At 45.2% G+C, this 15127-nt stretch overlaps 1 protein-coding gene across 7 annotated transcripts in view; it reads right to left on the bottom strand.

Annotated features, from left to right (window-relative positions):
• The window catches only part of SNX29 (sorting nexin 29), a 531581-nt gene that overhangs the window by 505319 nt on the left and 11135 nt on the right, over positions 1 to 15127 (bottom strand). For 6 of the 7 annotated variants that reach the window (XM_077906677.1, XM_077906675.1, XM_077906674.1 and 3 more), the window contains exons 2-3: positions 7926 to 7990; positions 5824 to 5876 (exon numbers count right to left, since the gene is read on the bottom strand). In XM_077906677.1, coding sequence (XP_077762803.1) covers positions 5824 to 5876; positions 7926 to 7990 — 118 coding nt within the window. Of the gene's footprint in view, positions 1 to 5823; positions 5877 to 7541; positions 7660 to 7925; positions 7991 to 15127 lie in introns of those variants that run through there. The other variant, XM_077906676.1, reaches the window with a different exon arrangement.

Here is a 15127-nt window from a genome sequence, read left to right as displayed (position 1 = left end):
GGTGGAAGGGGAGGTGGGCGGGGGGTGGGGATGACTGGGTGATGGGCACTGAGGGGGGCACTTGATGGGATGAGCACTGGGTGTTATGCTATATGTTGGCAAATTGAACTCCAATAAAATAAATTTTAAAAATTAAATTAAATTAATAAAATAAAATAATAAAATGAAGTCTTTTTTATTTATTTAAGATTTTATTTATTTATTCCTGAGAGAGAGAGAGAGAGAAAGGTAGAGACATAGGCAGAGGGAGGAGCAGGCTCCATGCAGGGAGCCCAATACGGGACTTGATCCCGGGACTCGAGGATCATACCCCGGGCCGAAGGCAGGCACTAAGCCACTGAGCCACCCAGGCTGCCCAAAGAAGTCTGTTTTAAAAGGGAAAACTATTGCTATTGCAAATGGAAAGCCAGCATCATGGGCCCTACAGAGTAAATGAAAATGTAATTAAAATAAAGTATTAAATCCTGGCTCAGCCCCTCAGCCAGAGGGAGACAGAGACTAAAGCCTCTGTTTCAAGAGGAGGAGGTGGTTGGAGACAGACCACTTTGAACCATAGGATGTTATTGTTTTTGTAGGTCAAAAGGATCAAATATCAGCAATTTCATTTAATTCAACCTCACATTAAGGCTAAACCAAGTCTCACCACCAGTATCATTGAGATTGAAAAAGGAAGGGTGAACCACTGAGCCACTGGGCAACTGAAAGGAATCTAATGCCATGACATTTAATATTAAAAATAATGTCAAGCACTTGCAGTGATAGAAATTTCTCATTTGGGGAAATTGTGTTAGAAAAACAAGAGGAGTTATAATGTCAGATAATGAGGACCACTCCAGGAATATGAAGTCTGACTCCAGTCCTGCTCCACTACCCATAAACCACGTGACCCACCCAACCAAAATCTGTGCCCCTAGCACCAATGTGTACTAGATACTAAATTAATGCTGCATAAATGGCCAGCCTCCAAGTTTCTACACCAGTAAAAGTGAAAAATCATTCCCCTTTCTGCTGGTCTACACCTCAGGGTCATTACAAGGATCAAATGAGGCTGTTGACATAGACCCGAACATTTTTAGACCACATAGTACTGTCCCAAGAAAGATGGTCACTACAGTACAGCAGCAACAAGTGGCAAATGTTGGGCACTGTGGCCAGCCTGTGTTCGTAATAGCCACCTTCATCACAGCACTCAGATTTCATCTGAAGGTTTATTTCTTCCTCATTGGATCTTGTCTTGGGATGGTGAACCCAAGTAGACTTCTTGCACTACACAAGCCAGTGTGGTCCCAGGAAGCTCCTTCTGCTGGTGGCCAGGAAATGGCCATGTGACCTGAGATTGGCCAATCCGGTGTTTCTCCCTGGAATGTCAATCTTGAACAGAATGAGAGAGTCACTCCCGCTGCAGAACCTTAACTAGACCTCCATTCTTGCTAGAAGACCATTTCTGAGCCCCCATTTCCAGCTTAGATTTCTAAAGTTGTCTTGACCCCTTCCTGTTTCCAAACCTGGCCTGCCATCAACTCTATAAGATCACAACATCCTAAACTGGAGTAGATTTCTATTGCTTGTTACCAAACAGCCTTGGCAGAAACACCTGTGGACTACCCTTTCAAAGGCTCCTACTAATGTTCATCCAACCATCTAGAATCTAGTTGTGACCATAGGCCAACACTTCCAGTCATGACTAGAAGTTTGCCTAAGGCAGTAAATTTAAAATGGCATTCAGGGCAGCCTGGGTGGCTCAGCGGTTTAGCGCCACCTTCAGTCCAGGGTGTAATCCTGGAGACCCAAGATCAAGTACCACATCCGGCTCCCTGCATGGAGCCTGCTTCTCCCTCTGCCTGTGTCTCTGCCTCTCTCTCTCTCTCTCTCTCTCTCTCTCTCTGTGACTATCATAAATAAATAAAAATTTTTTAAAAACCCTTCCAAATATTCATTGTGTCTTAGTAGACACTGGTTCTTAACTTCCTGCAGGAGAATGATGGGGGAAGAGACACATCTAAAGAGCTCCATTTTCCAAATGGGACCGAGAACTATACCCGGAGTTACATGGAAAGAAATCTTCCATCTTCAGTTCCTCCGAGAGCAAAAGAGAACATTGACAAGGCTCACTAATTCACTTTTGCCCTTCTATTTGCAGACTACTACCTCCATCAGTAGGCAGCATGGGCAGGAGTCACAGCTGAGTGATGACTGTCCCCGCCAGATATCGGTCCCTGTGGAGTGAAATTAACACCTACATGTCTGGCACTTTCACACACAGTATCTGATTTAATTCTCCCAACTGGCAAGGTAGATCTCATTCTGATCACCTATTCAGATGTGTGGGTTTTCCCCACACCACCAAGCAATTTTCTCTGACACCAACTGGGTGTCCTGGGTGTCTTACAACTCAACTCAATTCTGACACTACCTACCTGGAGACAGCATTAGACCCCACAGGTTAAGATCTCAGTTCTACACGACTACACACATCCCACACCGCTTCAGATGCTGGTGGCAAGCTCAGGTTATCACCTGTACTTCTGATTGACTGGCTACATATCTCAAAGATTCCTACAACCTCCTCTGTGGGTTAATTTGCCAGAGTGGCTCACAGAACTCAAAGAAGTATTTTACATACTAGATTACAGGTTTCTTATAAAAGGATGTAACTCAGGAACAGCCAGATGGAAGAAATGCATAGGGCTAGGTAAGGTAAAAGAACATGGAGCTTCCATGCCCTTCCCAGGAACACCTCTCTCCCTGTGCCTCCACAGGTACACCAACCTGGAAGCTTTCGGAACCCCATCGTTTTAGGTTTTTACGGAGGCTTCATTACATAGGCAGAATTGATTAAATCATTGGCCTTTAGCAATTGAACTCCATCTCCATCCCTCTCCTTGGAGTGGGGGGTGCTGGGAAGGAAAGTTCCAACCCTCTAATCACAGGGCTGGTTCTCCTGGTAACCGGCCCCCAACCTTTGGGACTTTCTAAAAGTCACTGCATTAGCATAACAGAATACACCTTTATGGCTTTTATGACTTTGGGAATTTCAGGGGCTTTAGAGCTCAGTGCCAAGAATGACAAGGAACAAATATAAATATTTGCTGATCCATGGTATAGAGCAAGGAAAACAGTCCCAGAGGTCTTGGGGGTAGGGGAATAATTGGTGTCAGGGGTCTTAAGATTTCCCTGAAAATTATTAAAAGACTTTAAAAACTAGAAAAGAAAAACAGAAAAGGCCAGACCACGGTAGCTGGAGCAAAGAGAGAGAGAGGCTGTTAGGGATGTGAGTCTTTTTCCACAGAGCAAAGGGAAGAAAGGGAAGGCTCTCCGTGGGAGAGAGACAGGAAGGCATCCACATTCTGCAGAAGTCTCTGTGTGCAGAGGAAGCAGGACCAGAAGGAAAACAGCCTATGGTAGCCGTCCTGAGAGAGATGTGGTGACTGGGACAAGGTGATAGCAGAAGAGCTGGAGAGAAGAGAATACATTTGAGATCACTTCTGGTGCGGGGCCATTTGTCAGGGGTGGAGGAGACCCACTATGTGTTCAGACCCCACAACAAAACATTCACAGACATTCCCTCTTGAGGTTAAGCTTTCTCAAGGAATAAGGACAATGATGTGGCCTTTGCTATATATATGAAGGTGGTGCCACATTTACCCAAACATATTTCAAAGATAAGACCAAGACTCTGTTACTGAGAAGGAACCCTCAAAGTTAGGGAAAAGCTATGTTTCTTAAACCTAGCTTCAAAACCAACAAAATCACTAAATGTAGTATAACATGGGAAGAATAGACATTGAAGCCCTAGAAACTAGGGTCCCACTTGCAAGTCTAACTTTCTCACATGTCTAACCTACGCTGAGTTATCCAACTTCTCTGAGTCTGTTTTCTCATCTGTAAAGACGGAATAATACCACCACTTCTCTCGGAGCTATCCTGAAGTGTCAACATGAATAATGAGGGACAGAAGCCTTAAGAAGCAGTAACTATGATTATTAATATGAAGCAGCACACTCCTTTTAGCCATAAACTACATTTCTCATTGAAGGAATTACCTTTTTAACTTCTACAATAAAACATAATATTACACCTAATAAAAATCTTAGTAGTAAATTCTATTATATAAGAACACATTAATCTAACATTTAGAGATGGATTCCCTCTCTCAGGAAAAGAACCAGACAATTATGAAAAAAAAAAAAAAAGTGAGGAAGAAGTCCTGAATCCACATACTCATACACATGCACACACACACACACCTGCACATGCTCATGTGCACCCACGCAGGAAGTCAGAAGGGGATGGAGAACTGCATTATTGATTAGTAAGCCTCTCAGATGATTCTGATGCAGGTGGACCTTGCATCCCCAAATCAGGACCCCTGTGCTGACCAGGGCCAGGTCCCATAGTAGAGCCTCATGAAAAACTAATGCAGTAAATCAGTCTAATGATCTGATGCCACAAGCATATGTTCAGAAGCAAATGTGTGACAGGAAGGAAATGTTTGTGCAAAACCCTAAGAAATACAAACTAGAGGAGTGACCCCTCTGCCCTCAAGGCTCACAAGCCTCATGGTGACACAGATATTTAAACACCTGACTATAGCACAGTGCAATGCACATGCTCACCCAGACACCTTCTCCATGCTTTCAGACACGGGGGTACATCAGTGAATAAGACAGCAAACACCCCTGCCTGCACATTATGACACATGGAGACAGAAATCAACAAAATAAAAAAGCTTAACGTATAGTCTGTTAGTTGGTGCTAAGTGTTAGGGAGAAAAACCAGGTAAAAAAGAGATAGAATAAGGGAAGAGTAATGTTTTAAATCTGCACCAGTTTCAAACAGTCCCTGAAGCTCTATTAAAACGTAGCACTACATGCTTTGCTGATAGCTGGTAAAGAATCGCAGACATGGGTCTGAAAGGACAGACAAGGGACTGGCTCTACTGGGAGGGGTGGGGTGAGAGGGTGGGGGCCGCAGCCAGTCTCCAGGATGAGATGAATGCTGAGCAAGTGAGTTCCCTTTCCTTCCCTTCCTTTGCTGGAACGTTCCTCCTGCCACCATGAATCAGCCCTGAATGACTTCACAAAGTAAATGCCTGTGTGTCTCTTACCTTTGCCAAAACATTTTCGTCTCCTCCCAGTCAATGTGAGAAGCTTATGCAATTACATCAGCCCTTCCTGGGTCATGGAGGTCAATGGCAATTTTTAGACTTTTTTTTAATTATAAAAGAAACACACAATCACAGTATAAAATATGAAAAATATCAGAAAGTGTAAGGATTCCCAATATTCTCAACCCCAGGATTACATCTGTTCACATTCTGGTACATTTTCCACCAGAGTGGTGGTTTAACATAGCTAGCATCATTCTGCATCCACATACTTTTGTATCTTGCTCTTTTTATTTTAACTAAAAATGTAATTTATAAATTACTACATGCGCATTTCTCTGCTTAAAACAAATGCTGTATGGACATCAATTTTAATGGCTACATAACATTCCATTCTACTAAGGCACTGAACTTTTTTAAGCATTTCCCACCTGTTGAGCATTTCAATTTCTGAGTTGCCATCATTATCAATTACCCTGAAAATAACTTATGCAGAAACATATTTCAGGTAATTCCTTCAGAATGGACTACTAGAAGGAGGGAGTATTACAGGAAGCTGCAAATACTCTAAACATGTAGTCACTGCATAGGTGGTCTACAATCACCCAAACTGAATCACCGCACCACTTGGCTGCAGAGACAGAATGCAGAAGCTAGTCATCTCTGGCCACCTTTTCCACCTTGACAGTAAATGGTTTTAGAAGCAATGTCTTTACCTGCTGTCAGAATCTGAGGCGATCTCCTTTCTCCCTCCAAAGCGGATCTGGCACTGCATGGAAAAAGAAGCCACTGAGATCATCAGGATGGGACACTCAAACATCACAAACAGCCCACACAGGATTTCAGGATCATGAGACACACAGGGCCAAGAACTCCAGGTGCCGAGTCAGGGTGTCCCCGTACCATGGTGTCAAGCCAAGACATGAGATAGTAGACACCCTGGCCTTCCAGCCACCACTTACAGGAAGCCCTTATCTCCCCCTTGTACAGTGGAGCTAGTGGGAAAACAACACCAAGAGGAAAACAAAAGCACACAGCCTTGTGTACATCGTCTAGGAAGCTGCTTCTGTATGTCAGCAGCTGACTGTCTGAACAAGAGCTCCACAAGGCACAATTAAAACTTCCACAAATCTGATGATGGGTGCCTCTGGAAAGGGCCCCAAAGTTGTTATGACTGGCGATAAAATTATGGCAGCATGACTCAGGCTTCAACCATGTCATCTGGTTGTGCCAAATGACGTTTCATCCAGGGTGGATACAAATAAAAGCAAACCATCATTTTTTCTTTAATTGTGGAAAAAAAATAGAATATGAGAAGTTTACCATTTTCACCATTTTTAGTTATATATCATTCAATTCAGAATACCGTGCTGCCATCAGCAGTAGCCACTACTCTCTTTTAAAGGTGTGGAATCTCCACTGTGGGTAGCAGGCTTGCAAGATTCCAGAGCGTATTCTCCAATGAATGAATGAATGAATGATTATAAATGATATATTTGTCAAAACTCATAGAACTGCACACTTAAAATTAGTGTATTTTATTGCATGCCTCCATTATACCTCAATAAAATTGACCTTAAAAAGGTCTACGTACAACGCTTTCATCCCCCCAAGTCATAACAACAACAACAATAGTAATAGCAGCTCTGGGCATAGGCTCCAATTTATTTCTGTTCAACAGCTATGCTGAAAGTGGCTCCACATCTACTTTATGTTCCCACTGTATTTCCCCACTTCCAGGACAAAGAAACAAATAACGTGGGCTCTGTATTTACTGCTGAGCCCTTTACCTACTTTAACAAATGCAACCCTCTCAACAGCCCTCTAGAGGCAGTGACCCAATGACAGAGAAGAGGGAGGCTCAGAGAGGCTAGGTGGAGTTGCCTCAACACACACAGCCTTGAAGAGGTGAAGCTGGTATTGGACTCCAGCTTCGCCTGAGTCTATGTCTTCTCCACCACATACCCTACCAGGATGCCTAGAGGCTTGGGAGATACCAAGTTCTCTGGGTTCACTTTAACACTTGACACATATCCCTATGAAAGTATTTATCTCCCCATATTGGGACTGCATGCATATGATTGGCAGTTACACCTTCCAAAATGTGAGCTACCTAGAATTCCCAGCATTGGGTCCTAGCTTTGCTACTCATGACTTATAGCTCCTTAAGTGAATTACTGGACCTTTCTGAGCTTCTGTTTCTTTGTCGATAAAATGGAAACCATCACAGGAACCATCTCATTGGGGGGTCAGAAGGATAAAATGAGAAGTTTCGCAGGGAGCTGAGCTCGTGGCTGACACATGCATACTACACGATGCACATCTGGTAGGCACGGGCAAGCGCACCCAAGCCGGGCTCACGCCAAAGCCTGCATTCACACCTGCTAAAAACTGGATATCAAGAACAGCATGAAGCAACCGGAGCAGAGCCCACCTGGAGGACCCACGCGACCCTGGGCATGGCTTCATTCGTCCCGTCTCTGTTCTAGTGCCCACAGGGTGCCAACTCCAGCCACCACCTCAGCACCCGGAAGACTTGCCCTAAAACACAACTGCTTGGAAGTGAGACTTTGAAACCAACAGCAATGCCTTTCTCAAAGGGACATCATGAAGGATGGGGTCCTCCAAAGGCATTAGAAAGTCACTACTTCCAACTGCCCTCCCTGCTCTGTCACTCTCTGGGGAACACCGTGAGCCTCACTGCTCCCAGATGGAAAGAGGGAGTAAGTCATGCACATGAAAGGGCAGAGATGACTTGGACATGGATGGCCTGACACTGTTTCCTGACCTCAAAGTCAAATGAGAGCTTTCTTCTTACCTGTTTCACTGCATCCAGCAGACGCTCCAGCAGAAACTGTCTTTTCAGGTCATTGTTCTGTGGTCCTAAAATGCAATGAGGCTTCATTAGTTCTTTGTGGCAAGAGCCCTCTACCAAGACTCTGCCACATAATATGTGGCTGTCCCCAACTGGCATCAGCCTCCTCTGTAATGAAATCAACAAGAACAGACACCAGTAATCTACATCATTACAGTGAAGTTTGGCCAGTTGCCTGTTGCTACATCACAGGAAAGCAGCTAAATTCATGTTCCCCACACCTGAAGAATGTGTCTGGAATGGTCTAATTCAGGTTTCTCAATCTTGGCGCTATTGACATTTGGGCCAGATAATTCTCTGTGGTGGGGCTGCCCTGTGAACTGCAGGACGTTTAGTCGCATCCCTGGGCTCTACACACCAGATACCATTAGCACATACACACACCCAAGATGTGGCAACAAAAAATGTCTCCAGATACTACCAAATGTCCTATGGGGGACAAAACACCCCCCAGTTGAGAACCAACAGTCTAACTTACAATACAGGTTCCCCTAGTATGGCAGGCAATACCCATTGGCTGACCTCACCATCAGCTCCAACATCTTTTCCCCATGCCACCTCCTGTGCTACAAGCTGAAAAGTTTAATTACTCCTTTTCTCAGCCTCTTTTGGAAGGGTGACCTTAAGAAGTTCTAGCTAACAAGATGTAAGCAGAAGGACACTGGGAGGGCTCTGGGGAAACCATGCCTTCCTGATAAAAGAATACATGTTAATGGTTTCATTCTTTCTTCCATCCTTCACGCCTTCATTATAAACACACTGGGGTTAGCCAGAGTAGCACCATGCAGCCACAAAGCAACAAGCCAGGAGGGAAGGCCAAGAGACTCAAAGAGACACCAGCCCTGATGTCATTTCACTGCTGAACCAATACTAGAAATCTCCCACCTCTCATACAGCAAATAACCCCCTTTGCTTCAACCACTATACACCAGGCTGTTACTTGCAACCAAAAGCATTCCTAACTGATACACATGGTATATGCTTAACTTCCATTTAAAAATGTCCAAGGGAGGGGATCCCTGGGTGGCTCAGCAGTTTAGCACCTGCCTCTGGCCCAGAGCATGTTCCTGGAGTCCCAGGATCATGTCCCGCATAAGGTTCCCAGCATGGAGCATGCTTCTCCCTCTGCCTGTGTCTCTGCCTCTCTCTCTCTGTGTCTCTCATGAGTAAATAAATAAATAATCTTTTTTAAAAATGTCTGAGGGGGATGCCTGGGTGGCTCAGTGGTTGAGCATCTGCCTTTGGCTCAGGGTGTGATTCTGGGGCCCTAGGATCGAGTCCCACATTAGGCTCCCTGCATGGAGCCTGCTTCTCCCTCTGCCTGTGTCTCTGCCTCTTTCTCTGTGTCTCTCATGAATTAATAAATAAATAAAATCTTTAAAATAAATAAATAAAATGAAAATGTCTGAGGCAGGGACACTTCAAAGCACCAAGCAGACTGCTAGAGAGCTACATCTGATGCCCCAGAGGAGACCTGGGGATTCCAATCAACAGAGACACAGCTATGTATTATGATGCTCCAGACAGAGAACATAGTTATTTCAAGGGAGAATCAAATTAAAAAAAAAAAAAGAATCAAATTCAGAGGTACAAGAACAGATGCCCCACACCACAGGCCTTAAAGTGCCACCAAGCTGCTTTTCTCTTGGGCAATTTACCATGGGCTTTGCCAGGGAGTCCCAGCAAGGCATCACATCAGAGATGGTCAGTGATTCATCCAAATTATGTCAGGGCCACTCAGTTGATAACAACTGTGACCACGTGTTGAGCACTTCCTGCACACCAGACACAAAATAGTACTCTGCATGTGTTACATCCTGTAATTCCTACAACCACCCTATAAGTATTAGGATCTTCACACTGCAGATGGGGAAAATGAAGTCCACAGAGCACAGCAAGCATGTGCACTGACCCACTCGGTACTTATTTAACTTCAACTGTGTCCTAGGCAATGTGCTAAGTGCTCAGGACACAGGAGTGAAGTCATATAGAAGAAACATTCTCTCATGGAGAAAAGATCCTCTTAGGGAAGAAAGAAATTGCACTTAAGTAAACCTAAACCGAGATGATGTCAGAGTCATACTGAGAAGAAAAACCAAATGGGGTGATGAGACAGGGAGGAAGCAAGAGGGTCCTGTTCACCAGAGCAGTGATAGAAGGCCTCTCTGCAGGTGACGTGTGGGCTGGGCCCTTTATAAAGAGAAGGAGGAACCCCGGAAAGACATGGGATCCCAGCGTTCCAGGCAGGGTATATAGCCAGGGTGGATGCCCAGAGGCAGGAACAAGCTTGGCTTCTAGTCTTCCAGGACCAGAAGGAAGAAGTCTGCTACAACTTGAGCAAAGAGCAAAAAAGAGGAAGGAAAGATCAGACAGGCAGGCAGAGGCCAGTCACAAAGGGCCTTGTGAACCAAAACAACAGGTTTTGTTCTAATTTGAATACTAATTGGTAGAATCGTGATCCTTACTCAAGACCATGTCCCTCAAAAGTCTGTGTTGGGGTCACCACACAAGGCTCCTGCTTCACCCCAGGCCCACAGAAAAAAAAAAAAACACAGAATAGACACTCCACGGACACACGGTGATAAGCGTCTTCCTAAATGGTGTCATGGTTATTTTTCTCTGGAGGGGTTTTGAGTAAGGATGTACTACACATCATTCCCACCACACAAGTATGCCAAAGTGTCATTCAGGATGGTTGAAAACACCCCCCCTCCCGCACCCAAAGCCCCCAAACATCTCTCTTGATACTTATGTCTAGCTGTCAATCCTACTTTTTTGTTTAGCAGAAGGTATGGCTTCTGCTCTTCTCTAACACCGGGATGGACAAGTGAGGCTTTCTCTCTTCCTTCTTCCAAGTCCTGCATCCAACAACCCTACCTGCCCTTGGGCAATGCTAGCTGGAAACCTGACAAAGTTTTCCACTCTGAAATGCCTTTGTTATCTTTTTTATCGTGAAAGTAATTTATGTGATCAAATGACCATATGACCCAGCAATTCCACATCTAGGTAGACACCTAAAAGAATTTAAAGCAGGATCTTGAAGAGACATTGTACACCCATGTTCGCAGCATCAGCATCAGTGGTAGCTAAGATGTGAAAGCAACCCAAGTGTAATGGACAGACAGCTAAGCAAAACGGGGTCTAGCCACACAATGCACTATTATTCAGCTTAAAAAGGAAGGAAATTCTGAACTATGCTACATGGAATGAAACTTAAGGACAATAGGCTAACTGAAATAAGTCAGTCCCCCAAAAGATAAATACTGCATGATTCTACTTATAAGAAGTAATCAAAATTACAGAAAGGGAAAGTATGGTGGTGGTTTCCAGGAACTGGGAAGAGAGGAAGATGGGGAATTAGTGTTAATGGGGACAGAATTTCAGTTTTACAAAATGGAAAGAGTCAAGAGGATGGATGGTGCTGATGGCTGCACAAAAGTTGAATATATTTAATACCACTGCACTGTACACCTAAAAGTGGTTAAGATGGTGAATTTTCTTACCTGTATTTTACCATGATAAAAAAATTCATGTAAAAAAATAATTATAAATCAGGAAAACCTGCACAAAGAAAATAAAAATCTCCATCATCTCATTACTGATCATTTTTAGTGCAGTGATTCTCAAGCTTCCATGTTCACACAAAATCTCCCAGGCTCTTGTTATAGACAGGTTCTGATTCCGCAGGTCTGGGTGGAGCCTGAGATTCAGTGTTTCTCACTAGCTCCCGGATGCTGCTGATGCTGCTGGTTCAGGGAGGATGTGGCACCCTACCCTTCCTGATATGCATGATGATCCTGGATCTTCCCTATATTATCTTGACCCACTGCTCAGAGAAGGTACTGGCAGCCTCCTCTGCTTTACCTCGCAAAGCCTCTCTTTGTGGTGGGAAGAAAAGCCCATTCATCACAGAGAAACAATCTGAGGTTGCGCAGGCCTCACGCGGGCCTCAGCCCTCCACTCACCCTCCCTGGCTGCAATTGCTCTGCAGGCGAGAAGGACACTTGAGTGAGACCATCCTGGCCCTAACTGGGGATTCAGAGAAGCGGGGTGGGGGGAAGCAGGGGTGGAGGGAGTACAGGCAGCCTTGGGAGCACGTATGCACTGCAGGAGGTGCCCAGGGGGCCATGGCCATAAAGAGCAGTGGAAGGAGAACCAGTTGGAAGTCACAAGACATCATGAGTTCTCATCCCGGCAGAGCTGCTTGCTGGCCATGTGACAGGGACAGTCACTTCCCTTCTCTAGGCACCAGTTTCTGCATGAGATGGTGCTGTCCTAGCTCTGCAGTCTGGAACATGGGGCCCCCATGAAGACAGGCAAACAGAGCAATCTACGCTACCAGTGTCTTTCCTGCCTTCTTCCTGCCTTCTTCCAGTGACCAAGAGGAGAATAAGCACCCCTGCCCTGGTCAAGAAGATTCTCTGTCCCCTCTGTCTCAAATGCTGTAACCACCGGAGGGGAGCAAGGAGGCAATGCCCACCTACTGGTCTTCAACTGTGGGGAAAGCCATTAAGTGACTGACAATCCTTAGTGTCATGGGAAAGGTAGCTCCATTCACCAGAGCACTGAGGCTCAGCGTGGAGCACGCAAGGCTACTCCCATGGAAAGTACTCAAGGAAGGATTCCATTTCAAGTCCACTAGCTCCAGCGTTGGCCGTTTGCTAAATCTTGCTGGCTCTCCAGCTTTGCAACAAATCTGCAATCACAGCCCCACTGATTTTTCTGTGATTTTCTGTGAAGGAAGCCCCAGTCTTCCTGCCCTCTTCCTTTTCCAAGGGCAGCCCTGAGTCCACACTACTAACCAGATGAGCCTGAAGAGGCTTCTTTTGCATTCCTTGTTAGGGCACCATCAAAATGAAAATAGAAAATAGAAAGCTAAAAACAAAAGAAAATATAAAGCTACCCCAGGGAGTACCCCCAGGGGGCTACAAACCCATCAAAGAAATGCAGTGATCCCCTGCGGCTCTAACTCAGAAGACACAAGTGCGTGTGAAAAATCAATCATGAGCATCCCTGTTGTCTTTAATGTTTAGAATCCTTAGGATCCTACATTACTTTTCAGCACAAACCTCCAGCCTTCCGTCACCTCCTAGGGAGACAGACAAGACTTAAGAATGGGATAGTCCAGATTCAAATCCTCACCCTGGGCTATGTGACCATGGGCAAGTAAGTTACTCACCCCCTTTGCACCTCCTAAGTGTCTTAAATGTCGATTGTGCACCTAGAATAGTGCCTAGCTTATATGAGGCACGTCTTGTTGTTGTTGTTGTTGTTGTTGTTGTTGGCAACCCTATATCCCAGAGGGTAAGACCTCTGGCTCTAAGACATGCTTTCAATTGGCTTTCTCTCTAAAGCACAAGGAAGCTACCCAGTCCAGGACTCTGTGCTTGCTGCACTGGGCGGAATAAAAGTAAAAAAGGGTCCATGGCATCTGGGGTGGGGGTAAGGTGGGGGAAACAAGCAAGAGGCATTAGGAACTCCATGTTTATTCCTCCTCTAATCCTTGCAACCCTGGAGGTCAAGGTAAATGTGGTTGCCACCCACAGAGGACGTTAGGTCATCTGATTAAGGTCACATACACACTTCAACAGTGGTATTTCCCTACCTCTCTATGCAGTGGCAGGAGTAAAGTCATGCCAGGTATTTCTCTGGTTGATGGCTAATCCTTGCAATGTACGAAGCAGGTTCAAGGAAGGAAAGAAAAAGGCAATATTCTTTGGGTGCCACTGCATGCCAGGAATTCTGCTCAAGGTCATACAGCTAAGCAAGCAGTACATCAAAGGTTAAGACCATGGTCTGCCTGACTCTTAGGCCAGTGCTCCCTCTACCATGCTCCACACTGCCATTCTGCTGGGGCCAGGGAGGCTCACTGAAAAAGCAGGAACTTGAGCTGTGCTTTAAAAAAAATGGGAAAGACCAGAAGAGGTAAATCCACACAGATACAACACAATGACTTAATGGGAACAGGGTCTCCCTTTGGGGGGATGAAATCTTTTGGAACTAGACAGAGATGGTGGTCACAGGACATCATGAATGTACTAAATGCCACTGAAATGTTCACCTTAAGACGGTTGTTATAATAACTGTTAGTCCTACAATTGAGCAATGATCCGTGGTTTTTAACGGCATTAAAAACATAAATGCTTTTATGTTATATTAATTTCAGTGCAATAAAAAATGTTTTTATGGGAAGGGCTGACACAGACAGATATTGGCCCAGAGCACATTCCAAACCAAAAAGAGACAGGATTTGCCCTGGGGAGGGAGCAGAGTGGAGACAAGAGGACTCCAGATAGTACCCAGCCCCCAGGCTCACTTCTCTTCCATATTTCTGTTTACACTGAGGGGGGTCCCTAACTTCTGCATCATGGGGCTACTAACAGGGAACAACAGGCACATTCAAATAACGGGAGTTCAGGAAGATGTAGTTATGAGAAGCCCTACGAGGGGTGGGTATAGATAAGTGATCTCAACCAGGGTGATTTTGCCCCCACCAATGGGACATTTGGCAACGTCTGCAGGTATTTCTGGCATGGAGTGGGTGGAGGCCAGGGATGCTGCTACACCTTCTCCAGTGCACAAGACAGTCCCGGCAACAGAGGATTATCTGGTCCAAAACGTCAAGTAGTGCTGCAATTAGGAAATTCTGCCCTAAAGTACATGTGATTGTCTCATTTCAGAGACGATGAACTAAGGCTTTTAGAAGCTAAATAACTTGAACCTCCACTCATGCTCTGAATCCCGTCTCCTCTCTTCTGCTCAAGGACACACTCCAGCAACTGTCCCTCAGTTAGTTTGTTCTTCTCATGTAAGCAATCCTTACAGCACACGAGGATGTCGTAATACCTCCCCCAAGTTTACTAAAAGCCATGCCTGTACCCACATGCCCTTCCAGCTGCAACCCCATTTCTCTGCTGCCCTGGCCAGCTCTGCCTTCACTGGGGCCGCCAGGCTATCCGGGAGAGCCACCCCTGCCATGACTACCTTTCTGGGCTCTGGCCTGGCGCCCTTCTGCCCGCATCACCTTCACCCTGCATTGATTATCTACACAGCAGCCATAACATCTGGAAGCACAGGTGGCAGCAAATGACTTACTGATATTATGTAACAAATATATGATACACTCAATGATATTCTGTGATTTG

This window comes from Canis aureus, chromosome 8 (genome assembly GCF_053574225.1).
Source record: "Canis aureus isolate CA01 chromosome 8, VMU_Caureus_v.1.0, whole genome shotgun sequence".
Lineage (NCBI taxonomy): Eukaryota > Metazoa > Chordata > Mammalia > Carnivora > Canidae > Canis > Canis aureus.
Note: the sequence above shows the minus strand (reverse complement) of the source record. Positions and strands in the feature narration are given on the sequence as shown.